The sequence below is a fragment of the Rhinopithecus roxellana genome, chromosome 12 (assembly GCF_007565055.1).
Source record: "Rhinopithecus roxellana isolate Shanxi Qingling chromosome 12, ASM756505v1, whole genome shotgun sequence".
Lineage (NCBI taxonomy): Eukaryota > Metazoa > Chordata > Mammalia > Primates > Cercopithecidae > Rhinopithecus > Rhinopithecus roxellana.
Genome location: NC_044560.1, coordinates 110,413,139 through 110,439,175, shown reverse-complemented (window position 1 = coordinate 110,439,175; position 26,037 = coordinate 110,413,139). Strand labels below are relative to the sequence as shown.

General features: G+C 57.9%; 1 protein-coding gene across 2 annotated transcripts in view; it reads left to right on the top strand.

The window, feature by feature from the left end:
• Positions 1 to 206: 206 nt before the first annotated feature.
• Positions 207 to 26,037, top strand: part of LRRC4B (leucine rich repeat containing 4B) — a 54,912-nt gene continuing 29,081 nt past the window's right edge. Inside the window, exons 1-2 of one of the 2 annotated variants that reach the window (XM_030941656.1) lie at positions 207 to 699; positions 19,576 to 19,907. In XM_030941656.1, the coding sequence (XP_030797516.1) occupies positions 19,611 to 19,907 (297 nt within the window). In that variant the 5' untranslated portion in view covers positions 207 to 699; positions 19,576 to 19,610. Of the gene's footprint in view, positions 700 to 17,026; positions 17,229 to 19,575; positions 19,908 to 26,037 lie in introns of those variants that run through there. The other variant, XM_030941657.1, reaches the window with a different exon arrangement.

Genomic DNA, 26,037 nt, shown 5'->3' with positions numbered 1-26,037 from the left:
CTTCCCTCTTCTTTCCTCCCCCCTTCCCCTTCCCTCCCGTCTCCCTCTCCTTTCTTCCCTCCCTCTCCCATCCTCTCCAGTTCTTCCCCCCTCTTTCCTTCCTCCCTCTCCACGCTGCCCTCCCTCCCCTCCCTCTCTCCCCCCTCCTCTCCTCCCGGGCCTCCCTCCCTGCTCCCTCCCTCCGCCCGCCCGCTCCCACCATCATCAGTATTCCGCTCCCGTCTCCGCCGCTCTCGGCTGCTCTCGGTCGCTGCCGCACCGTCCGAGGCGGGGGCCGGGGCCGGGGCCGGGGCCTGGGGGGGGGTGGGGTGGGGGGAAAGCGGCGCCGGCGGGCCCGAGGAGGGAGGAAGGAAGGAAGGAAGGCTGGAAGGAAGGAAGCCAGGAAAGAAAGAAGGAAAGAAAGGAAGGCAAGAAGGAAGGCGGGCGGCGGGCGAGGGCGCCGGGGCCGGACGGCAGGCGGGCGCGAGGCAAGGAGGCAGAGCGGCCCCCCCAGCCCCACCGCCGCCGCTGCGGAAGCCCCCTCCCCACCCAGGAGCCGGGGAGGGGGGAGAGCGCGAGAGGCTCCGGGCCCGGCCGCAGCCCCGCCCCCCGCGCCTCCCCGCAGCGGGCCTTGCACCCCAAATTCCTCAGCCTCATTGGGGGGGTCCTCCCCCCACGGGCCGGGCATGCTGCCCCCCGGAAGGAACCCCTCTCCTCGCTGTGAGTAGCCGCCAAGGGGCACGGGTCGGGGGCGGGGGCCGGAGGCGGAACCGCGGGGGGTGGGTGGGGGACATTCGCTAATTGGGGGACAGTGGTCTTAGGCCTCCTCCAGGATGGGGGGGATGGCAGAGGACAGGGGGCGGGGCCTAATGGGAGGCAGAAGCCGGTTGGGGAGGCGACTGGGTGGGGGTTCTCCGGGCCGGGCGAGTTCTGTGCTGGGTGGGGGGGGTTGTCGCCGCTGCCTGGGGACAGGTTGTGGGGGGTGCGTCCGGCGGTCGCTGCGTATCCAGCTGTGGGGCTGAGGAAGTAGGCTTAGGGTGGGGGGTTCTCCGGGCGTAGGTCCGGGCCCCCCTTTCTGGGGCGGGAGTCCAGGTTATTCCTCTCCCCATGGCCCCTCCCACCCTCCACACCGCTGCTGCTTGGGGTGGGGGGGGGCACGCCAGTGATGGGGAGGGGGGAGAGGCGGGCACGGGGTTTCCTTGGTGACCGCGCCTGGCAAGAGCGGTTGCCGTGGCAACCGGGAGAACCGGGGAGTTTGGGAAGTGAAAATGGGAAAGACGGAGGGGGTGATTGGGGAGTGAGACAGCCCCCTCCCCAGTCTTCAGCCCTTCTCCCTCTGGGGTCACCTCGCCTCTCTTTATGGGCGGCTCGGACCCCTGCCCCTCCCTCTCTCCAAGACCCCCGGTTCCCTGACCCCACTAGGCTTTGGGGCCTTGTATCCTTGGGCACGTGTCTCTCCAGGACCACTGCCTCTCCCACCTCCCTCCGCCCTCCCCTCCTGGAAATCTCTCCTCCTGGGGACCCTCGACCCCCATTTGCTACCTCCTCACCAGCCTTCCGACCCTTACACCTGCTCTTCTAGGACCTTCTAAGGCACGGCACCTGCCCCTCAGGATTCTCTAACCCCCATCTCTGACAATACCCCAGATATCCTTCTCCAGACCCTCTGTACAGGAGACCCTCACTTCAGCCACCCTCTCCTCCAGCTCCCTCCTCCCACTCCTTCCCCGCTCCTCTTTGGGCCTTGCACCCCAGCCTCTCCCCTTTCTCCCCAACACCCCCAGTCGCCTTCTCCTTAGCCCATCACTCTCTGAAATCTCCTTCTATGACCTTTCTTCACCCAGAGACCCCATCCATCCTTGTCTCCTCACCCCATAGTACTCCCCAATCTCAGATGCCCCCAATCCTAGCTCTCTCCTTTTGGGAACCTCTCCTTCCAACTCACCATCAATCCCGGGCTCTCAGGGTTCCCCCCATCTGCATGCCTCTGCCTCCCTGGGGTCCTGTCGTGCCAGGGGCCTAGCCAGTCTCTCTCCAGGACTCCGAGTCTCCATAGCCCAGGATGGCCTCTTGCCCACCCCTCCACCCCTTCGCCTCCTCTCTGCACCCCCATCTCCTTCCCCAGACCTCCTCACCTCTGCTCTCCCCCTGGGCGCCCTCCCCTCCTCCCTGCCCCCTCCCTGCAGCCTCTGGCGACTTTCTCTCCGGGTGGGGAATTCCCCGGGGGAGAGCCCAGCTGGGAAGGGGGAGGGGGAAGGGAGCCTCGGGGCTGCCCCTCGGCCCCCTCCCCGCCCCCCTCTCCAGCTGGGAGCTGCAGTGGCGCCTCCGCAGCGCCCCATTGCTATGCGCCTCACATCCCAAGTCCCGGCCGCGCAGCCGCCAGACAGGAACTCGGGCTCCAGGCAGCTGGGAGTAGCCGGAGCCGGCTTCCCTCCTGGTCCAGGAGCCTGAAAACTCCCGCCCCCCACCCCCGGACCGCGGCCAGGACGGCACCTCCCTCTTCCTGTAGCATCTTCCGCAGCCTTCGCCTTCTAACCTGCCTTTCCGCAGCCTCCACTTCCCCTTCCCACCTTCTTCCTCCTCTTCCTCCTCCCTGGGGCTCGTCTCCTCCTGGCCACCCGATTGTCCAAACGCACACAGAGAAAGGAGGGACAGAGTGAAGCTGCCGAAAGGCGGGAGAGAGACACAAGGAAGGGAAGGGTGGGAGCCAGGGAGGGAGGCACACAGGGAGAGAGGGGACCCAGCCTCCGAAACAGACATACAGGCAATTAGGGCATCAGCACGGAGTCACGGAGTTACTCACTTAATTTCCGAAAGAAAGAGAGAGGGAGCCGGGGACACACGCCACTCCCACCCGGAGAGCAGACACGCGAGCCAGGCAGAGACGCAGGGAGCCACAGACTCAGGGAGGGTGGGACAGACCCACGGGGTGCCTGCTGGGGCCAGCAGGAAGCTGGGGGACACTGGTCACCAGAGCTCTGGGGGGTTAGAGGCTGATTCTGGCTTGTCAGAGGGACCCCAAGTCAGCGACAGAGAGTGGGAGCCTGCGAGGAAGATACGGGGCACGTGGAGGCAAAGATTCCCATACATGAGCACACAGTCATTCGCTGGCAGCCAGAGACCCCATGTGGAACCAGAGAGGCCCAGTTGCAGAGGCAGCCCCCACACTCAGTCTGCCAGTGGTCAGGAGAGAGAGGGAGCAGTCCCCAGACCTGTAGTCTTGTGTCACATGGAGACACACACACAGTCCTTCATACACAGACCTGGAGGGAGAGACAAAGGCAGGAGGCCCTTGCCTCGTGGCCTCACGCTTAGGGACAGACACACAGCAAAAGGCACAGAGGTGGCCCCAGAGCTACAGAGATGCAGCCCCAGGTGCCGCTAAGACAGTCACAGAGCTGCGCACACACTAAAGCTAGTGCCAGCGTCGGGGGCATGCGTGTGCACTGCAGGGAGGGCCAGCTCCATCGGGCTCCAGCAGTCACCCTTAATCCCACTCAGAGACAGCCCAGAGAGTGCTCCTCTCCCCACGGGGCTCCTCAGGGACCTCCTTGCCGTCCGTCCAAGAGGTCAGCAGAATTAAGACATCAGGTATCAGAGGGCGCTGACGTCTCTGTCACAGGCAGAGCCTGTACACACAGGTGCCCACACACACACCGTCAGGGCCCATGCAGAGAGGCCAATCTTCAGGCAGAGGTGCTGTGGGGTGGAGGTGGGGGTGGGGTGGCCACTGAATCCTCAGTCCCTTCCGGAACCCTGGCCCTGCTTTCTTGCCAGGGTCTCCACCCCCTCAATCACCTGTCTCACCTGCTAGGACACCTGCTGGGTAGCTCACGCAGGCTCTCTCTCTCCATCCTCTCTCCCACCCCACTCTCTCTGGCCGGGCGTCTGTCTCGAGGTGTCACCTGGACCTCCTGTCTCTGTCAAGCCGTCTCATCTCTTCATCTCCTCTCATCTTCCCTGGGACTGACCCTTCGCCCTCCCAGCCCCCAGGGTCTTGCTGGCCTGGCCCATCCGTCTCGTCTGTGGACTCATTCATCAGTCTTTCCCTCTTCCACCCCATCTGCTGTGAAACCTGCCTCTATTTCTGTCTCTGCTCGACACCGCTCTCTGTGCCTGTCTTCTTTGTCCCTCTGTGTCATTTGCCCTCACCTCTGCTGCTGTTCTTGCCAGCCTGTCTGCCTCCCCACCTCCCCTGCTCCTTCCCTGTGGCTCCCTCTCCCCATATCCCTGAGGACTCACTTACGCTGGGGTCCTCTGGGCGGCCCTAGAGGGTTATTTTCCCCCAGTGCCTTCAACATGTTTAATTTGTTGCCAACATTTTTTAAATTCGAGATTTCGTATAAAAATCTAGACTGCTAGCTTTTGGAATCTTCTTCCTCCTGGGTAACTGTGGGCTGTGCTCAGGTGTGCAGGGCTACCACGCCCCACTCTCCCCTCTAACCAGCATCGTGATCATCTTCCCCGCTGGGCTCCGTAGACAGAGGAGTTTGCAACCTCTGCTGTTTACTCCTCTTCCTCTCTGCTCCATCTCTTTGTGCCCCGTCACCCTCTCCACTCTCCTTCCCTTGGTTTCCCTTGCGGGGTCCTCTTTCTGCCCCTCCTCCTTCATCCCCCCATCAGTTTGCCCTAACTCCAAGCCTCACTTTGGGCCCGGTTTCCACTTAAATGGCCTCCTTTCCTTGCCAAGAGCAGAAAGAGTCTTATCTTTATCTGGGAGAAGTGGTTCTTAAGACTGCCAGGGCGCAGAGCACACGCCCATTCTCCAGGGTCAGGGTCTGCTGTGAAACTGCCAGCCCCTCACAGTGTTGGCAGGTCAGCGTTGCGTGAAGCCACCATGTTGCAGCCTGTCCTTCTCAGCTGGCTGATGGCTGGAGTGGGCCACGGACCCCACACTCTTGCCCCCAGCGTGTGGCATCACAGCCTCTACGTAGGCAGGGGGTAGGCTTCCCTGTGCACCAGGCTGCATATTTGGCCCCAGAGCAGGTGGAGAGCAGGGGCTGCCTTAGAGGACCTGGCATGTAGACCCTGTTTCCGGAGGAAGAGGGCCTCACCTCCAGAGAGGGGTGCAGAGGACAGGGCTCCCCTTTGTGCCTGGCAGCGCTCAAGCCCAAGAACAGCCCCTCCACCATCACCCTTGCTGGGTATAGGGGACACGTCTTTTTGTCCTCTCTGGCAGGGTTCAGGAAACCTCATTAACTCTGAGTTTGGAGACCCTCTGTCCCCACTGGGGAGAACCTCCCTTTCCTTCCAGTCCCAGTTCCTGAGACTGGGCTGGCTCTGCCAGACAGGGGGTGGCAGGAGAGTAAGAAGAGTGGCAGGATGCCCCTTGTTGCCTGGAAACCCACTCGCAACTGTTGTCATGGCAGGCAGAGGTGGAGGGGCTGCCTCAGAGACCCATGAGATGGGCTGGTGGGGGCTCGCCGCTGGGAGGCAGGCAGGAGCCCACAGGGGACTGCTGAGAGTGAGAATGGGGGGTGTCTGGTAGTATCTGGGATCCTGGTGGGAGGTTGAGGACTAAGTATAAGACCTAGACAGAGACAGGCCGGGCATGGTGGTTCACACCTGTAATCTCAACACTTCGGGAGGTTGAGGTGGGTGGATCACCTGAGGTCGGGAGTTTGAGACCAGCCTGGCCAACATGGTGAAACCTGTCTCTACTAAAAATACAAAATTAGCCAGGCATGGTGGTGTGAGTCTGTAATCCCAGCTACTCAGGAGACTGAGGCAGGAGAATCACTTAAACCTGGAAGGTGGAGGTTGCAGTGAGCCGAGATCATGCCGTTGTACTCCAGCCTGGATGACAAGAGCAAAACTCCATCAAAAAAAAAAAAAAAAATCCTAGATGGAGAGGAGGAAAGGAGTGAGGCAGGGCAGGAGGGGGCAGCAGCCCCAGCCACTCCCAGGCTCATTGTGCCCCCCAGATGCTGTGCCAGCCCAGGGAGTTGAGCTTAGGCCCCAGAGCTCTTGTTCAAACACTGCAACAAAGGTCAGAAGGCTGGGCAGCCACAGCTCCACTGGAGAGGCCAGCCCCAGGTGGTAAATGCAGAGGAGACTGGCCCTCCCCTTGCCTCGAACCCTCTCTCCAGAGCCAGAAATGATCACGATCGTAGCTAACTGATGAAGAGTGTGCCACGAGCCAGGCTCAGTGCTCAGCCTTTCATGTGGGTTTCTTCCATGTTTTCCTTGGTCAACCCTGCAAGGAGGCACAGCCATCATCTCTGGATTGACAGATGGGGAAACTGAGGCCCAGAGAGGTGGGGTTCCTTGCCCCAAATGATACACCTAGAAGTGGCAGAGCCAGGACGACAAACCCTGGTGTGGGCCGCCCTGCAGGTCGCCTCCCCCCATGAGACTATTGCTTTACAGAGGGGAAAACTGAGGCCAAGAGAGGAGAATGCACTGGTCCATTGGGCCCTCCAAGTGCCAATTAGAGTCTCACTCTGTCGACCAGGCTGGAGTGCAGTGGTGCAATCTCGGCTCACTGCAACCTCTGCCTCCCGGGTTCAAGCAATTCTCCTGCCTCAGCCTCCTGAGTAGCTGAGACTACAGGCATGCATCACTACACCTGGCTAATTTTTTTTTTTTTTTAATTTTATGGTAGATACACCATTTCACTGTGTTGGCCAGGCTGGTCTCAAACTCCTGACTTCACGTGATCCACCTGCCTCAGCCTCCCAAAGTGCTGGGATTACAGGTGTGAGCCACTGCTCCCCGCCATAAGATTGTTCATAATCACAATCATTAGGTTGTTAATAACAATATACTCGTAGGTTAGACCATTGGGGTTGGGGCAGGACAGGGTCTTGCTCTGTTACCCATGCTGAAGTGCTGTGGCACGACCACAGCTCACTGCAGCCTTGACCTCCTGGGTTCAAGCGATCCTCCCGCCTCAACCTCCCGAGTAGCTGGGATTACAGGCATGCACCACCACATCCAGCTAATTTTTGTACTTTTTGGAGAGAGGGGGTTCTCACTATGTTGCCCAGGCTGGTCTGAAACTCCTGAGCTCATGCGATCCTCTTGCCTTGGCCTCTCAAAATGCTGGGATTCCAGGCATAAGCCACCACGGCCAGCAAGATTAGACGTTTGAAGGCACTGAAGCTCCTATAACTCAGGGGCTGTCGGGTTCTCAATCTCGTTTATGCCTCTAAAGCACCAGAAGCGAAAGGATTCCCCCACACTGGTTCTCACAGTGGGGTATGAGATCAGCCCTCACCAACGTGGGGTTGTAGGATCTTGTTGCGGGAAGGGCAAAGACCCCAAATGTGATCACATGGGCCCCCTGCTCCTTGAAAGATGAGTGGTTTTGATCCAGCCAGAAATGCTGGATTTACAATGGTGGAGAAGTGGCGGGGTTCGGCGGGGAGGGGCTGAGTCACGGAATGGGAAAACTATTCATTCTTCTGACCCGTAAGAATAAATAATTTTTTTTTTTTTAAAGACGGAGTCTCGCTCTGTCACCCAGGCTGGAGTGCAGTGGCACTATCTTGGCTCACTGCAACCTCCACCTCCCAGGTTCAAGCGATTCTCCTGTCTCAACCTCTTGAGTAGCGGAGATTACAGGCGCGTGCCACCACTCCCGGCTAATTTTTTGTATTTTTAGTAGAGACGGCGGTTTCACTATGTTGGCCGGGCTGGTCTTGAACTCCTGACCTCAAGTGATCCACCCGTCTTGGCCTCCCAAAGTACTGGGATTATAGGCATGAGCCACTGCACCCGGCTGAGAATAAATGTTAACTTTTAATGTAGCTGTCACTTAAGTGTCAAGCACTGTACATGGTCACCAGGAACCCCAACAAGCTATGAATAGGTGTCATTATCTTCACCGACCGCAAGGCGGAGCCTGGGGCGGGGGACACAGGGAGAAAGTGGCCAGCCAGAGTTTAAACCCAGTTTTCCTCAACACCAACGCTCTTTCCACCTCTCCATCCTTCCTCTTCACAGGACGGTGTGATGAGGTGGACGAGGAGAAGGAGGATCTTCTGGATCCTAGAATAAGTTCACTGAGCATTTTCCTTTCATGCCCCAGGCATGTCCCTAAACTCATCACAGATGTCAGACCTTCCCCACCTACAGATGAGCAGACCGAGGCCCTGAGGGTTGAAGTTCCCTTTGCAAGCCAACATAGCTAGTAACTGTGGCAGCTGAGGCTCAAACCCAGGTCTAGTTGATTCCAAGGCCCGCCCAGAGCCACACCCCTATACAGAGCTCAGGAGAGAAGAGGAGGGGGCTATATCCCGAACTGGAATATAGGAGTGAGATGGGCACTTAGAGACCCTTCAGCCCATTGCTGCGAGACTCGCATCCCCTGGGAAACAGAATGACAGTCTCGCCCTAGATATGGTGATGCAGAATCTGCGTTTTTTTGTTATTATTATTATTTTGAGACAGAGTCTCACTCTGTCACTGAGGCTGGAGTGCAGTGGTGCGATCTCGGCTTACTGCAACCTCTGCCTCCCAGGTTCAAGCAATTCTGCCTCAGCCTCCTGAGTAGCTAAAACTACAGGCAGGTGCCCCCACGTCCAGCTAATTTGTGTATTTTTATTAGAGACGAGGTTTCACCATGTTGGTCAGGCTGGTCTCAAAACTCCTGACCTCAAGTGATCCGCCCGCCTCAGCCTCCCAGAGTGCTGGGATTACAGGCGTGAGCCACTGCGCCCCACCAGAATCTGCCTCTTAACAAGATTCCCAGGCAGCTGGACACATATTCATGTCTGAGAAGCGTGGCTCCAGTTCACATATTTTCAGCTTTTTGTGACTTTAAGCAGCACCCTTTTGTTGTGAACAAAATATGCACAACCCCGTGAGAGAAAACAGATCAGATCAGCGTTCTTCCTAGGCGGGACCCCTATGAGTGCAGCAGGCTGGGGCCGTGCCCCTCCCCACCCGCAAACTCAGTCTCACACCCCACTGCCAGAGCCTTGGCAACAAATACTGTTGTAAAAACCACCAGTGCCAAGCCAGAGCCCTGCTCTCTTCCGGGGTGAATTCAGTTCAGGGGTGTTAAGCCGTCCCATCCCAGCAGAGAGTCACAGTCCAGTGGCCTGGAAGTTCAGTTTCCTTTCTTTTCTTTTTTTGAGACAGAGTCTCACTCTTTGTCACCCAGGCTGGAGTGCAGTGGCGCCATCTCGGCTCACGGCAAGCTCTGCCTCCCGGGTTCAAGTGATTCCCCTTTCTCAGTCTCCTGAGTAGCTGGGATTACAGGTGCCCGCCACCATGCATGGCTAATTTTGTATTTTTAGTAGAGGTGGAATTTCATCATGTTGGTCAGGCTGGTCTCAAACTCCTGACCTCAGGTGATCCACCCACCTTGGCCTCCCAAAATGCTGGGATTACAGGCGTGAGCCACCGCGCCCGGGCCTCTTCTTTTTCTTTTTCTTTTTTCTTTTCTTTTTTTTTTTTTTGGAAGTTCAGATTTTGTCCCAAAGCCTGCCCAAATCTGGCAATCCATGGGTATGGCAGTGTGACCTCACCATGCTTCAGTGTGCCCTTCTGTAAAATGGGCAGCAGTAACTCTCGCCGTGGGCCCTTGCAGGGACTGAATGAGCTCTTGCAGCTGGCTCCTGCAGCGCAGGCCTGGCGCAGGCAACCAAGGCAGAGCTGGCCAGGTGCTTGGGCCTCACACTCTCCGTAATGTTCCGTTTCTCTGGCTGTGATCTCCCTGGCCTCTCCATGAGTCCTGTAAGAGCCCTGTGAGGTAGCTGGGCAGGGCCAAGGAGCAGACGGAGCGGCACTTCAGGGACTCAGGCAGAAGCAGTTCCAAGCAGTATCAGTGGTTAGATCCATGCTGTCCAACACAGTAGCCGCCACAGCCACTGCTACGCGTGAGCACCAACAGTCACATCAAGTGAAATGAAGAATTCAGTTCCTGTCCACCCTCAACACATGTCACGTGCTCCGTGGCCTCATGTGGCCGGTGGCCGCCAGTGCTGGACAGCATGGAGAGAACATTTGCATCACTGCAGAGAGTCTATTGGATGGTGATGCACTGAAATACTGAAATACAGGCAGGTGCTGCAGCTCACGCTTATAATCCAGCACTTTGGGAGGCTGAGGCCGGAGGATTGTTTGAGCTTGGGAGTTTAAGACCAGCCTGGGCAACATGGCAAAAGCCCTTCTCTACAAAAATACAAAAAAATTAGCCGGCGGTAGTGGTTGGCGCCTGTAGTCAGCTACTCGGGAGGCTGAGGTGGGAGGATCACCTGGGCCTGGGAGGTGGAGGCTGCAGTGAGCTGAGATCACGACACTGCACTCCAGCAGAAATGTGTGTGTGTGTGTGTGTGTGTGTATGTATGTGCGTGTATATATGTATGTGTGTGTGTGTGTGTGTGTGTATATGTATGTATACAGTTGACTCCTGACCAACTTGGGGGCTAGGGATGCCAGCCCTCTATGCAGTTGAAAATCTGCATGTAACTTTTGATTCCCCTAAAACTTAACTACGAATAGTGTCCTGTTGATTGGATGTCCTGCCAGTAACATACACATTCAGTTAACACGTTCTGTGTGTTAAATGTATTCTATCCCGAATTCTGACAATAAAGTGAGCTACAGAAAAGAACATGTTATTGAGAAAATGCTAAGGAAGAGAAAATACATTTACTAGCCACTAAGTGGAGTGTATCATCGTAAAGGGCTCCCCGATCATCTTCACGTTGAGTAGGCTGTGAGCAGGTGGGGGGGTGGGGGGAGCGTTGTCTTGCTGTCTACGGAGTGGCAGAGGCAGGAGAAAGTCCACGTATAAGTGGACCACATGGTTCAAACCCCAGTCCTTCAAGGGTCAACTGTAGTCCTCCACTCGCTGGTAAATAGCTCACCTTAGCCCTTCCTGCATCCCCACCGCCCCCCAGCCAGCCCTCCCAGCCCTCTGTCTTCTGAAACCTGCTGTTAATTCCCGTTCCTCCGTTGAGGAAACTGAGTGACCGCAAGGTACTATTCCTAGCAGAAAATTGGCAGCACCATGGGGTCGAAGCCCAGGTTTCTCCTTTTCCCAGCTGCCAGCCAGGCTCTGAGTCCTATATCTCACTTGTTGGTCACTTGCTGTGTGCCAGGCCCCTACTTGGGCCCCCTTGCCACAGCCCCATGCAGCCTCATCAGAGAGGCTGCAGCTGGCCCAAGGTGGCACAGCCAGGGACCGGACAGGAGCCGGGCGGGCAGCATGTTCCCTGCTCACCTGCTGCCCTGTGGGTGTGACCAGAGCAAGGCACGTGGAGATTGGGGCTGGGGGGCCCGTGGCAGGGACCTTTGCATTCTCTTCTCCCCGTAACTGCTTCCCACCCCGACATCCTCTTTTGGCTTTGGAATTTGACCCCAGATCTATAAGAAGAGCCTGGCTCCTCCCTCTCCCTCACCTCCTACACCGCCTCCAGATTCTGCCACTTTTACAAATTTGCTTTATCTGTTCACTCTTTCCCTTCTCTCCATCCCCGTGGCTCCAGCCGCGGCCTCATCCTCTACCCCCGGACCCTTGGCGCAGTTCCTCCTTGACCTCCAGCAGTCCCCGCTCCAGTCCACTCAGAGGGGACCTTCACCCCGCAGAGCTGAAGCTGCCCCTCTGTTGTCACAGCCCGATGTGGGAGGAAGGAGGCCCCCGGGACCATTGCCACGGCCTCTGTAACACCTCGACATTCCCTCCTCCCGGCTTCCCTCCTGGACGTTCCGGAGCCCACCCTGTGCCCACCCTCTCACTTAGCCCCTACCCCCACACTCGCCTCCCTAGAGACACAGGGCTCCTTGCATCGGGTGCCAGCAGAGGAACTGCCGGTAGGGGGCGCTGGCTCGCTCCTTCCTGCAGGAAGTACTGAGGCTCGGAGGGGCCGGCGCTGTGGCAGGTCCTGAGGATGCAGCCGTGAACGCCCCGACAAAGCCCTCAGGAGCTCCCCTCGTAGCAGGAAGGCAGGCAAGGAACGCAGGAACAAATCACCAAGCATCAGGTGCTGGGTGGCCGTGACACGAGCTGTGAAGAAAAGGAAGTGCAAGGGATAGGGATGGTAGGGGAGCTCAAAGAAGACCTCCTGGAGGCGTCGTGGGAACGCAGAACCACCTTGACTGCAGGAAGAACAGCCCTGGCTGGCAAAGGCCTCTCAGGGGAACGGGCCTGGTGTGGATGGGAGGAACCTGGGTGGGAGGCGCCTGGTGGGTGGGAGGAGCCTGGGGGAGGCTGGCGTGGCTGCACGAGAAAGGACAGCCCCCCTCCAAGCAAGTCACCACCTCACCCCCACCCCACTGCACCTCACCCCCACCCCGACTGTACCCCCACTGCACGGGCCGCCTGTTGGTCCTGCTGCCCAGTGGTCTGTGGTCCAGGAAACCCTTGAGCTGAGCCAAGCACCCCCAGTCTTGCTTCCTCATCAGCAGCTCCTAGGGGCCTCGACTGCCCTTTCCCTAAGGTTCTTCTACCTGGAAATATAGCAGCCTGACAATTCTTGGGGCTGTGGGGTTGCTTTTATTTTGAAAGCATTCAGGACATGGATTGGCTCAGAAAAGCACATGAGGGAAGTCTCATCCCTCCCTGACGCCAGCGCTGCCTGTCCCCTCCCCCTGAACCCAGGTCTCTCCCATAGGACCAGCTTCCAGGGACAGAAGGGCTCATCCTTCCCCGGCCTGGATCCCTCTCCACCCTCTGGGCTCCAGGCTCCACTTCTGCCCCAGTCCCTCGCAGTGGGAAAGTTCTTCTCTAGCTCTAACTTGCAGGCCTCTTGCTGCAATGGTAGTCAATTTCCTATCTTCCCTCTGGCCATCTGAATGTACCCCCCCACCCCCACCCCAAAAAATGAGTGCGCCTGACAGGAACGTTCCCTGCCTCCCATTTCTCCTCACCCCGCCTCCCCTGGGTCCCCGAGTTTCCGATCTGCCATCTGCCTGAATCCTCCCAGGCACAGTGCCCGAGATCTCTCGGAGCTGGGGCTGGGGAGGATGGCGAAGCCGGTGAGGACTCAGCTTCACGCCTCGAGCACCCGGGTCCTCCCAGCCTCTGCCTTCCCCTGGATCTCAGCTCCATCTCGGGGCCTCCTGCCCTCCTGCCCCTTTCATGCCTCCTTGTATGCCTTTGACTGTCTCCCTGTGACTCTGCCACTCTCTGCCCCTCATAATTCTCCTCTTTGGGGGCCTTCTGTGTCTGCACCTCTGGCTTGTTCCTTGCACCAGGTGAGGGAGGAGAACAGGTGTACCCTTGTGATGGGTCCTCTCCCGGGGCAGCTGGGGTGGGAGAGGCAACCGTGGTGACCTGGCCAAGTTCCAGGCCTGGGTTCCAATGCCGGCTGTGCTGCTTGAGGGCCGTGTAACCTTTGACAAGTGCCGCCCGCCTCTGAATCTGCTTCTGCACGTCAAATGGGCACAAAAACCATCCCTTCCTCCCAGGGTCGTGGGGAGAGGCCAGCAGCTTGAGGAGTGGACAGCATGGCACCCACATGTAATCAGTACTCCCCACCACTACTAGGGGTGTGTGGGGGCAGTGGGCAGTCCACGGAGCCTCCAGTAGCGGGGCGTGAAGCCATGATGGGGTGTCAGGCGTGTCATGTCCTGTGCAGTGCGGGTGACTGCAGGGGCTGAGGAAGGGTGGCTGTTCAACATGACTGTGGCCTTGCCTGCACCCTGCCCCCAACACAGAGGCAACCTCCATGGGAATTGTTGCTGTTGTCAGGCCAATCTTGGGGGTCTTTGGGGCCCCTGAACTCTAGCTAGGCTGACCTGGGAGGGCCACTTCCTAGCCGTGTGTTTCGCCTCCGGCAACTGACAGTACCTCTGTGTTTCAGCTTTCCTAGCTGTGAACTGGGTGTAATAGCAGCTCAGAGGACTGATGCACACCGTGGCAGCTAATGCAAGTAACGCTCCCAGAACAGTGCCCAGTCAGTGCCAGATGTGTGTTGGATGTTACCACTTTTAGTGGGGTCGTTATTCAGTGAGTTCACACAAGTCAGATGTGTGTGCCATGCCTGGCTTTGAGAATGTGTGCAGAAGAGATGAGGTTAGCCAGCATTCCTGTTATCCGGGTCAGAGGGCTCTATCTGGGGACAGGTGGGGCCAGGTGCCCCCTCAGTGTGCAGCTGTATCCAGGAGTGTAGCTCACACAGGTGGTATCTGAGGTTTGGGCAGAGTGGTAACTTTCCTGTGGGTGCACGGAGCTGCGCTGGGACCTCCTGTTTGGAACCTGAGACGTAGTATCTAGGACTTAGCCATCCGGGTTGTGCTGGGGCATGGATGGTGACCTGGGGCATGGAGGGTGACCCAGGACATTGGTGTCCAGCTGACAACAGCTGCATCACGGCCTGAGGTGTGCTTTCTCATCCAGGTACAGTGGCCCACACCTGTCATCCCAGCACTTTGGGAGGCCAAGGCAGGCGGATCACTGGAGGTCAGAAGTTCAAGACCAGCTTGGCCCACATGGTGAAACCCCAATTCTAACTAAAAATACAAAAATTAGCCGGACGTGGTGGCGAGCGCCTGTAGTCTCAGCTACTCGGGAGGCTGGGGCAGGAGAATTGCTTGAACCCAGGAAGTAGAGGTTGCAGTGAGCTGAGATTGTGCCACTGCACTCCAGCCTGGGCAACAGAGTGAGACTCTGTCTTGAAAAAAAAGGTGCTGCCTCTGCCAGCAGGCCTCCTGGGATGGAAGGGGACCTGGGGACCAAGGGCGTCCAGGGCTGGGAGCCTGCGTTGTGCAGTGCGGCCTGGCTCGGTGTGCAGAACCGAGAGTGCGGGTGTCTGTGTGTGAGCGTGGGGGGAAGTAGACTCCCAGTGGTGATCGGTACCCATCCATCCCTGAACCCAGTGTTTGTGAGCAACTGCCATGTGTCAGGCCCTGTTGTGGGTCCTGGGAACCAAAGAGTCACAAACTGGCTGCCCTCAGGAAACTTGCATTCAAGTGCACCGGCCCGTATAAAAGCTCAGATGCTGATAAATGTCACGGAGAAAAATGAAACAGAGAAGGTTCTGGAGAGGGATGGGGGTGCTGTCCGATGCAGGGTGGTCTGGACAGCCTCCCTGAGATGGTAGCGTTGGAGCACAGACCTGACAGAGAGCAAGGCAAGAGCCCTGTGGACAATTCAAGAAGAGCATTCCCGGCAGAGGGAAGAGCAGGTGCAAAGGCCCTGGGGCCGGGGTGTGCATGGCCTGGAAACAGCGAGTGAGCAGGGGGAGGAGGGAGGTGATGAGGTCAGAGAAGGAGCTGGGTGGAGAGTGGGAGCCTGAAAACTGCGGTGAAGTCCTCACCTCTGCTCTGAGTGGGAAGGGAGCCGTGGAAGGCTGTGGAGCAGAGGCAGAGAAGGGTCCATTGGGTGTTGACAGGATCCCTCTCGCTGCCCATGGGGCACACACAGGGAGTGGGGGTGAAGGTAGAAATGGGGAGGCTGGAGAGGAGGACACTGTAATCGTCCAAGAGGGAGATGGGAGCCAGGCCAGGGAAGTAGCCTGGGGGTGGGGAGAAAGATCCTTTGATTCTGGGGTCTGATTCCGCATATGTTGTGAAGACAGAACCCTTTACTGAGGATTTACTGATTTAATGCCCCCAGCGGCCCTAGGAGGCAGGGCAAATACTCTCCTTATCCCTGTTTCACAGTGGAGGGAACTGCAGCTTGGGAGAATGAAGCCACCGGCCTGAGGTTACAGGGGAAGTGGCAGCAGAGTCAGGACTCAAACCCAGGCCTCTCGGCGCTCACCAATGTGCCCCACCCTCAAGATGTGCCTTTTGTGGCCCATGGGTGTCCTGGGCCAGTGTCTGGCACATAGCAGGGACTGGGTAGACATTGGTTGGATGGACGGATGGAAGGATGGATGGATGGATGGATGGATGGATGGATGGATGGATGGATGGATGCATGCGTGGATTGGCGGATGGATGGATAGACGGACGGGTGGGTGGGTGGATGGATGGATGGATGGATGGATGGGCGGATAGATGGGCGGATAAGTTGAGTGAATGAGTGTGGCTGCCCTGACGATTTTGCAGAAGTGTGTCAGGAGGCGGATGTCTGGATCTGGCTAAGGTCCAGGGAGAGGGGTGCCTCTGGTGGTGGGGGTCTTTGTGGCATGAAGAGGGGCTAGTCCTCAGTCGCAGGACAGGGGTGATGGTGCAGGTCGCAGGTTCCAGTGCTGGTATATCAGGTGTGGGGGTTGGAGTAAAGGCTGTGTGGCATGGTGGGGGTTTGAGGGAGTTCCTGGGGTACAGGGGCATCTGCAGGAAGACCCTGGGCAAGATTGTGTGCCTAGACCCGGTGGGGCATGTGATGCAGGAGGGGTGGTTTTAGCCGGCCATGGGGGTGGGGGGTCAGCGGTGGCCCAGCCTGGTTATACAGCCGACGAGGCTGTCTGTGTGCCACGAGGCTCCGGCTTGGCACGGCCCAACCACCCCCCTTTCTTGGGCAGCCCAGCCGGCAACCTTCCTCCCCCGCTTCCCCCGACCTTCCTCGGCTGCCTCCTCGGCTGCCCAGAACCAATGGGTTAATTAGATAACGGAGCCTTTGATTAGCGGGGGAGGGGGAGGCCTCCCCTCCGGCGGCACAGGGAAGGGAGGCTGAGGAGGAGGGAGGAGAGGCGCCCTCCCCGTTCAGAAGGAGAGAAAGAAGGAGGGAGGGGTGAGGAGGGAGGGAGCTGAGGCACAGCTTGGCTCTGCACTGCCGTGTGACTAGAAATTGTAATCGCAGAGAAAGAGAGAGACAGAGCCGGGGAGAAAGGGACCAAGACAGACGGACAGACAGACAACCTGACTGAGACAGGCTTGGGACCGATGAGAGGGTGACAGGGACAGAGCAAGAGGGAGGAATAGATGGAGGAGAAGGAGAGAAGGGGCCTGGGGGTCCCGAGGGAGGCAAGATTGTGAGGGGGAGACTCAGGAGGGGGTTGAGGCCAAAGAAGGTGGACGGGTACCAGAGGCAGAGGGGGAGGACTGAGAGGGGCAGAGAGAGGGGAGAAGGGGGCTGGGGTCGGTGGGTGGAGAGAAAGGAGGCTGCGGTGGGGGGAGAGTCGAGGTAGAGGTGGGAGAGGGGGTGGAAGGAGACCGGAGGAGGCGAGTGGGGAGGGGAGGAGAGAACTGCTGCAGTGGCCAAAGTACAGCCTTCCCCCAGGGGTGGGAAGGGCGACAGACCAGTGGGGGGGGCGCGGGGAGACCCAAGAAGCCCCTGCGCCCCCCCCAGCACGATCTCGACGGGAAGCCCTGGAGAACTGGGGAGTCAGAGACCCCGGCTGGCTGGAGGCATGTGGAGGGGGGGGCCTGGGTGCAGGGAGAGGCCCAGCAGAAGCCAAACCACCAGGGTGAGTGTCCCCCACTGTGGGGTTGGGGGGAGAAAAGGACGGGAGATGGCGGAGGGCGAGGGGGGGAAGGGGAGGGAGGCCGAGTCACTGCAGAAGCCGTGATGGGGGTGGGGGGATGCGGGCTGGCAGCGGGAGAGCTGGGGACAGATGCGGAGGTAGAGACAGCAGCGGCAGGCCTGGAGGCCGGGGTGGATGCTGTGGGCTCCCACAGGCCCTGCGGGTGCGCCCCCCCCCCCCAAATCCAGGCCCTGTGCTTTGGGCCAGCCCCTTGGCTAAGAGGGTGTGGGCTGGATCATCGCCGGGGTCTTAAGGGGTGGGAGCCCCAGACCCAGGATAAGGACTGGGCATCGACCTCCCTGTTCACATTCAGGAAGATGAAAACCCTCACTGCACTCACACAGTCAGACACAGACGCACGGCCCCAGCCCTCCAGGAGAAAAATGAGCCCGGGTGCAGACACAGAACCAACCTCTCTCTCCTCTCTCTCTCTCTCTTTCTCTCCCCAGCCCCCTCTTCCCCCTCTCTCTGTCTCTCTGCCTCTGCTTCTGTCTCTGTCTCTCTCTGTCTCTCTATGTCTCTGTCTAGCCTTCGCTCTCACACACGCACTCAGATACACAGATGTATGCACACACATTTTTATCTGGGTTAAAATGGTCTTGGAAACTGCAGGAGGAGGGAGTGACTGTGTGTGTGCACGGCCGTGTGCCTGGGGGTGAGCCTGTGTCGGGGGACCTGAGAGTCCACCGTGAGAGGGCGTGCCCATCACTGCTTAGTGCGTGAGTGGGTTGGTGTGCGTGTTTGTGTGACCTGCTCTCCTCCTGGTCTCTTGGGAACAATTTGGGGTTGGCCTGTGTTGGGGCAGAGCCTGCTGGTGTGGGTGTATTTGTGTGTACTCAGAGATGCTGCATGCAAAGGAGGGCTGGGAGCCAGAGGGTAGACCCAGGGACGAAGTACCCTCTCTGCGCCGTCCCAGCCTGCTCTGTGCCCTTGGACAGGCTGTTTTCCCTCGTAGTGCCTCAGTGTCCCCATCTGTAAATTGGGCATCCTAACAGCTTTCTCCTGTGGTCATTATGAGGCTTACATGAGCCGACCGGGACACAGTTTGCTGCATTGCAAGGGCTTACCCAGTGTTCCGGAGAGACTATTGTTACTGGTATCGTTGCTATTGCTGTGACTCGTCCATCCCCTTTCCCTCTCTGGTTCTAGGGAAATGGTGGGGCAGGACAGATTGGGGAGGTACAGCCTGACTTCTCAGAGGACCCAAATCCCCACTGTCTGCTTTCCTCCCAGAACCCAGGCAGAGTCCCTGGACCCCCTTCCCTTCCCCATCCCCTCACCGAGAACCGAGCTCGGTCCTGCGGCAGCAGCTGGCATGAGTCCCACCGGGCCTGTCTCTGCCTGAAGCACCCACAGTCTCTGGGCAAAGGAGGAGGTGCAGCTGGTGGCCTCTCGGCCTGTGTCGCCCCCTGCGAGGTCCCCAACCACCCTTACACACAAACTCCAGTCTCCTCCCTCCTCACCCTGCTGCCTCCCAGCCCTCCCTTCACCTGCCCACACCTGTCACCTCCACGGTTGCCTTGTCTGCCACCTTAGCCCTCTCCCCCTCAGGTTCTCCCATGAGTCTGACTTAAAACTCTGAAGCCACCGCGAGGGCCCCGCAGGGCCTGGACAGGGTGGGCAGTGACAGGAGGGTGTGCAGCGGAGGGTCTTTCGGTTCAGCTGAGGGTACAGGGGGTGGGGGAAATGCATCTCTTCGCTAACATCCCTGGGAGCGGGAGAGGGAGTGGGAGTGGAGGGGAGAGGAGGCTGGGACCCACCCCCCAGGGGACCACGCAGGTGGCGAGGGGACCACGCAGGTGGTGAGGGGACCGGGTGGGTGTTGGGATGGGAGCGAGGTCCTCGCCGCCTGGCTGGCTCTTCCCCCTTTCTGCCCCCTCGCCTTGTCTGTCTGTCTGTCTCTCTGTCACTCCTCTGATGTATCTACCTTTTTGAAATCGTGCAAAGAGCTGGGTTTTGAATCTGGACGACGTCCGCACTTACTGGCTGAGTGACCTTGGACGGGCATTTCCTCTCCCCTAGCTTCAGTTTTCCCTGCTGCAGAATGGGCGTAGAGTCTTGCCAGCATGGAGAGGATGAGCTAGTGTGGGGCGGGGCGGGCCACGTTTCCCTGTGTCTGCCCCAGCCTGCTGGGTGGGTCCATCGGCGGCTGTCGCCCTCCCTGCCCCTTTGGTTCTGGGCATGGGGCAGGGAGGCGGCGGTGGGGCTGCCTGGGTGTTGGCAAGCACCCAGGCCACGTGGGCTCCTGTCCCTCACTGAGCCTCTCCCCTCTCTCTTCCCCCACCCACAGCCCCCCAGCGTCCACGCGGAGCATGAACATTGAGGATGGCGCGTGCCCGCGGCTCCCCGTGCCCCCTGCTGCCGCCTGGTAGGATGTCCTGGCCCCACGGGGCATTGCTCTTCCTCTGGCTCTTCTCCCCACCCCTGGGGGCCGGTGGAGGTGGAGTGGCCGTGACGTCTGCCGCTGGAGGGGGCTCCCCACCGGCCACCTCCTGCCCAGCGGCCTGCTCCTGCAGCAACCAGGCCAGTCGGGTGATCTGCACACGGAGAGACCTGGCCGAGGTCCCAGCCAGCATCCCCGTCAACACACGGTACCTGAACCTGCAGGAGAACGGCATCCAGGTATGCGGGGCCAGCAGGTGGAGGGGGACCATGGAGGGGGGCACTGGGGAGACGTGCAGATGTAGCCCATCCCTTCTGGGCCTCCCCACACCGGCTCTTCCCTGTCTCCAGCACCCGTGGACTTGTGGGTCTGCATCCGATCACCTGGAGCCGGGCTCCCAAGGTGGAGCGGAAGCTCTCTGGGCTTTGGGACCACAGTGCTCCCTGTCTCGAAGCCACTGTGTTGGGGTCCAAGTGCAGGCCACCTGCCCAGCCCCCAGCACAGGACAGGCGGGTCGGCCTAGGCTGAGCCCTGGAGTCACTGGGGTGTGGAGAGCAACCCTTCCGTGCGGACCTCTGTGGCATCTGCACCACCTCACTCCCTCGTGGCCTTGGGAAGGTGGCAGCATGATTCTGAGCCTCAGTTTCTTCATCTGAAAAACGGGGACGATGCGAGCCCCTGTGCTGAGGCGTTGCTGTGAGGGCTGAGGGCTGTGGGTCTCGTACTTTAGCCTGTGTGCTGGCACCTGGCAAGTGGTCAGAGGACGGGAGGCGTTTCCATGGTCATTTGCCGGGCAGTGCAGGGTTTGCGTCCCCATTTCCTGGAGCTGGTGTGAGAATTGGAGAGCAGAGAGGCTGAGATCGCTCTGGTGCCTGGCGCCGTGGTGGCCTGTGACTGCTGCTCAGGATGGAGCAGCTGCCACTCAATTAATGATGACTCTGATTAGGATGGGCCGTAAGTGAGGGCTTGGGGGGACAGAGCTGTGCTATTAGAAAGCAGGGCTTCTCAGCCTCTGCCCTATTGACAGTTGGGACCAAATCATCCTTTGGCAGGCAGGGTGGGGGGCTCTATCCTGTATGCTGTAGGATGTTTAGCAGCATTTCCGGCCACTAGATGCCAGTAGCACCCCACCCCCAGTTCCAAAATGTCTCCAGGCATTGCCAGTGATTCCCGGGGGATCATTACCCCAGGTTGATTTGGTACAACTCCTGCCTCCAAGCAAGCCTCCTCCTGCCCCAGCCTGTAAAGCTGGGAGAGAAGAGGGCGCCCGTGCCAGAGGTCCCAGCTCCCCCAGATCTAACCTTCCAGATAGAAGGGCAGCTGCTCTTCTGACTGGTCCCTGGGAAGGGGTGGGAGGACTTGGCCGCTCCCATCTGACTATCCTGAGAGCCAGATTCGGGGAAAAAAGGGGACCTCTCAAGGGAGCAGTCTCTTCCTGGTGGCTGTGGGGCAAGGGCCAGCGAAGGGGTCCAGAAACATCAGGGGCCTTGTCACCACCCCCTGCTCTTGCAAGGCCTTGTCCCTCTGTCCACACCCACCTCCCACAGGCTCCCATGTCTGCCAGTTTGCTTTGAGTCTGCCCTGCATCTCCCTAGCTGCAGTCTCCACCAATCCGTCCATGTGTCCCTTGAGCAAGTGACATTCCGCACTATGCGGTCCCTATGCACCTGCCCCCGGCTTCCCTGCACTCTATCCTTCCCCTATTTATACATGTGACGTTCAACAGACACCAGCAGCACTGGCTCTGCGCCAAGCCCCGTCCTGGGTGGTGACCGAGCAAGGCAAAGCCCAGCCCTAGCCCCGGCAACTCACCTTCTAGTGGGGAAGAAACGAGGAGGAAAAGGAGCCAATGGATGGAACGGCACGCTAGGGAAACGCGCTTTAGAGAAACGGCCAGGGAGAGCGTGGAACGGGGAGGCACCCACGCCACTCACCAGCAGCCCCAGGCCATGGCAACACCCCCGTTGTAGAACCTGGACCCGTATCTCTTTGTGGCGGGGGGAGCTCAGTGAACAATTCAGTCCCACAAACATGTGCTGAGCGCCACCAGCGGATGTATGTTCATTTATCATTTATGATTTATGATAAGTCATGCACAGGCCCGCTCCCTCCATATATCACGCACCTGGTAAAGCGCACACCGAAGTGGACGTTGTCAGAGAGTGAAAAACATCAGTAGGAATCCAGACACCTCCATTTCTCATTCCCCCCCAACCACCAGGGGTTCTCGCACCCCCTCCAGAGACGGGGATGGAGGGCGTGTTCGTCCAATCCACGAGAGTGGATGCTTGTGAGTGTTTGTCAGTGGGCTTGACCTCCCTCAGTGGACACATCCCAGACAGCAAGGGGCATGGACCACGTCGAGGGTAATCAGAGGCTATTTATTTATTTATTTATTTACTTTTTTTGAGACAGAGTCTCACTCTGTCTCGCAGGCTGGAGTGCAGTGGCGCAATGTTGGCCCATTGCAACCTCCACCTCCCGGGTTCAAGCGATTCTTCTGCCTCAGTCTCTTGAGTAGCTGTGATTACAGGCACCTGCCGCCACGCTCAGCTAATTTCTATATTTTTAGCAGAGACGGGATTTCACCACGTTGGCCAGGCTGGTCTCGAACTCCTGACCTCAGGTGATCCACCCGCCTCGGCCTCCCAAAGTGCTGGGATTACAGGTATGAGCCACCGTGCCTGGCCCAGAGGCTCTTTAAAACGTAATAACTTTTAGCCCAGCGCGATGACTCATCCCTGTAATCCCAGCACTTTGGGAGACTGAGGCAGGTGGATTGCTCGAGCCCAGGAATTCGAGCCTCGCCTGAGCCACATGGCGAATCCCCATCTCCACTAAAAAACCAAAAATTAGCCAGGTATGGTGGCATGCGCCTGTGGTCCCAGCTACTCAGGAGGCTGAGGTGGGAGGATTGCTTGAGCCTAGGAGGCAGAGGTTGCAGTGAGCTGAGATTTCACCACTGCACTCCATCCCGGGCAACAGAGAGACCCTGTCTCAAAAAAAAAGTAATAACTTTTTAGTTATCCAAATAAAAAAGTGAAAAAAATCACCCTAGTTCCATCACCAGATATAAATAACTACTGTTTATATTTTGTTTTAATACCTTCCTGGCTCTTTCCCATGTCTATGTAAATAGTTTCATTTTTAGGAACAGGGTCTCACTCTGTCACTCAGGCTGGAGGGCAGTGGGGCTATCACAGCTCGCTGCAGCCTCAACTTCCCTGGCTCAAGTGGTCCTCCTGCCTCAGCCTCCAGAGTAGCTGGGACTACCTTTTTTTTTTTGAGACGGAGTTTCACTCTTGTTACCCAGGCTGGAGTGCAATGGCACCATCTCGGCTCACTGCAACCACCACCTCCCGGGTTCAAGCGATTCTCCTGCCTCAGCCTTCTTGAGTAGCTGGGATTATAGGCATGTGCCACCACGCCCGGCTAATTTTGTATTTTTAGTAGAGACAGGGTTTCTCCATGTTGGTCAGGCTTGTCTCGAACTCCCGACCTCAGATAATCCACCTGCGTTAGACTCCCAAAGTGCTGGGATTACAGGCGTGAGCCACTGCGCCCGACTTTTTTCTTTTTTTTTTTTCTTTTTTTTTTTTTTTCCTTTTTTATGAAGACAGGGTCTCACTATGTTTCCCAGGCTGGTCTTGAACTCCTGGGCCCAAGCAATTCCCCCACCTTGGCCTCCCAAAGTGCTGGGATTACAGGTATAAACCACCTAACCCAGCCAGAAGTGTATTTTTAATTACTTATTACAGAATGAGTACAAATTAATTGAGAAAAACTAGAAAATATACCTAAGTAAAAACAGGAAGACAGAAGCCAACCACAAATCCACAGCCACGGGTAGCTCTCCTTTGCTTTGCTGTCTTTGGATTCAGACACCCTCCCAGCCCATGCGCAGTGTGTTGCACAATTGCTGCTGATTTGTAAATGGAGTTTTTGCCTTTTTCTTTTTTTTGAGGCAGAGTCTTTCTCTATTGCCCAAGCTGGGGTGCAATGGCATGATCTCAGCTCACTGCAACCTCCGCCTCCCAGGTGCAAGCAATTCTACCGCCTCAGCTTCCCGAGTAACTGGGATTACAGGCGTACACCACCACGCCTGGCTAATTTTTTGTATTTTAATAGAAACAGGGTTTCACCATGTTGGTCAGGCTGGTCTCGAACTCCTGACCTCAGGTGATCTGCCCGCCTTGGCCTCCCAAAGTGCTGGGATTACAGGCGCGAGCCACCACAACCCGGCCAGCATCCCGTTATTAACCAGGCTCTTCTTTTTTTTTTTTTGAGATGGAGTCTGTTGCCCAGGCTGAAGTGCAGTGGTACGATCGTGGCTCACTGCAACCTCCGCCTTCTGGGTTTAAGTGATTCTCCTGCCTTAACCTCCCAAGTAGCTGAGACTACAGGTGCCCACCACGATGCCCGGCTACTTTTTGTACTTTCTAGTAGAGATGGGGTTTCACCATATTGACCCGGCTGGTCTCGAACTCCTGGCCTCAAGGGATCCACCCACCTCACCCTCCCAAAGTGCTGAGATTACAGGCGTGAGCCACCCCACCCGGCCTCCTTATTTACAGTTTCTGAGTTGATATGAACAACACCCGGGGGACATCCATTGCCTCATTCTTCCTAACGTTCTGGACTCTGCCCTTGGGATAAATTCCTAGAAGCGAAGTTTCTGGGTCTGAGGGATGATGACAGAAGCACCACCCTGTGAGTTCTATGTGGCTTCCTCATTTGAGTATACTCCTCCCTTACACACACATACACACACACGCACACACACGCACACACACACACATACCAGGGCCTGGCACTGAAGCATTGGTAGCGACAGGCTGAATTCTGGGGATTCGAGAGCCTCCCGTGTGGCCTGCCACCTTGGTTGTCATCTGTCCCCTGCTGTGCCGCCACCTGCATGAAGGCAGGGACTTTGCACTGTTCCCTGCCGGATCCCCAGCACCTAGGGCCGAGCCTAGCATGCAGGAGGTGCCCAGCAGCTGTTTGCCTGTAAATGGGAGGCCAGCTCCAGAGCTCCTGCCCAGATCCTTGGCAGCGGCCCTGCAGCCATCTGTCGGTGGGAGCCGACACGAATCCCTACAACGCCCTCCCGTGAGCTTGGCTCAGAGACTCCTGTCACCTGTTCTCGCCTGCCCCTGGCCTGGGCGCAGTGCGGGCAGCAAGAACCTTGTGGGGACTTTGAGGGACTCTAAGTCCACGGGGTGACAGTGCTGGCCTCTCTCTGGGAGGCTAGAACGTTGCCATTCATCTTTGGTGAGAGGGTTAAAATGTTCTTCTGCCACACAACAGGGACAGTAGGTAGTCCCCATAGTAAGACAGAGGATGTGATTTTTAAAAGATCATGGCCGGGCAGGGTGGTGGCTATGCCTATAATCCCAGTACTTTGGGAGGCTGAGGCAGGCAGATCACCTGAGGTTAGGAGTTCGAGACCAGCCTGGCCAACATGGTGAAACCCCATCTCTACTAAAAATACCAAAATTAGCCAGGCATGGTGGCGCGTGCCTGTAGTCCCAGCTACTTGGGAGGCTGAGGAAGGAGAATGGCTTGAACCCGGGAGGTAGAGTCTGCAGTGAGCCGAGATCATGCCAATGCACTCCAGCCTGAGTGACAGAGCTAGACTCCGTCTCAAAAAAAAAAAAAAAAAAAAAAAAATCAGCAATCTTCTGAGGCCCTCCCCCGGCCCCACCACTGTTTTTTGAGATTGGTAGGGCCTGCAAGCCTGGAGTCTCCAGAAATGCCTTTTAAGGCAGAGGCCTGGAGACTGCCTTCCCCCAGCTCACATGCCCTGGACCCCTGGGAGAAGACCGGGTGCAGATCTGCTCCTCCATCTCCTCTGGGCCTGGGGGGCAGCTGCGCCACCTCGGCTGGGCCCAGCCTGTCCACTTCTTCCTCCTCAGTCAGGCACGTGGTCCTCACCGGACTGGCTCCTTCCTCTTTCCCTCCCTTTTATCCTCGTATCCCCGCCTTCCCCTCTCCCCACAGAAAGTCCTCCTAATATGTTTACTGTGGATTTTTTGCTTGTGTGTGTTCTTGCAAAATGGGTATTGTTGTTTTGTGTGCATGTATTCTTAATTTATGCAGAGGAAGCTGCGTTAAGAGCGCTGTCTTTGTCTCACTGTGTTCACTCGGCCTGTGTTTCTGAGAGTGGTTCACATTGCTGTGTGTCCACTCTGCTGCTGTCGCTGCTGCAGAATGGATGGGCACCCACCCCCATCCACCTGCCAAGTCCCCCACTGCTTCCTGATGAGACTGGACGTCCCGGAGGCTTCTAGCTGCCCCACCGCAAATCCTCCCTCAGGACCCCTCTGGGAGCTGCGTGATCATTTCTGTGGAATATATACCCAGAGGGAA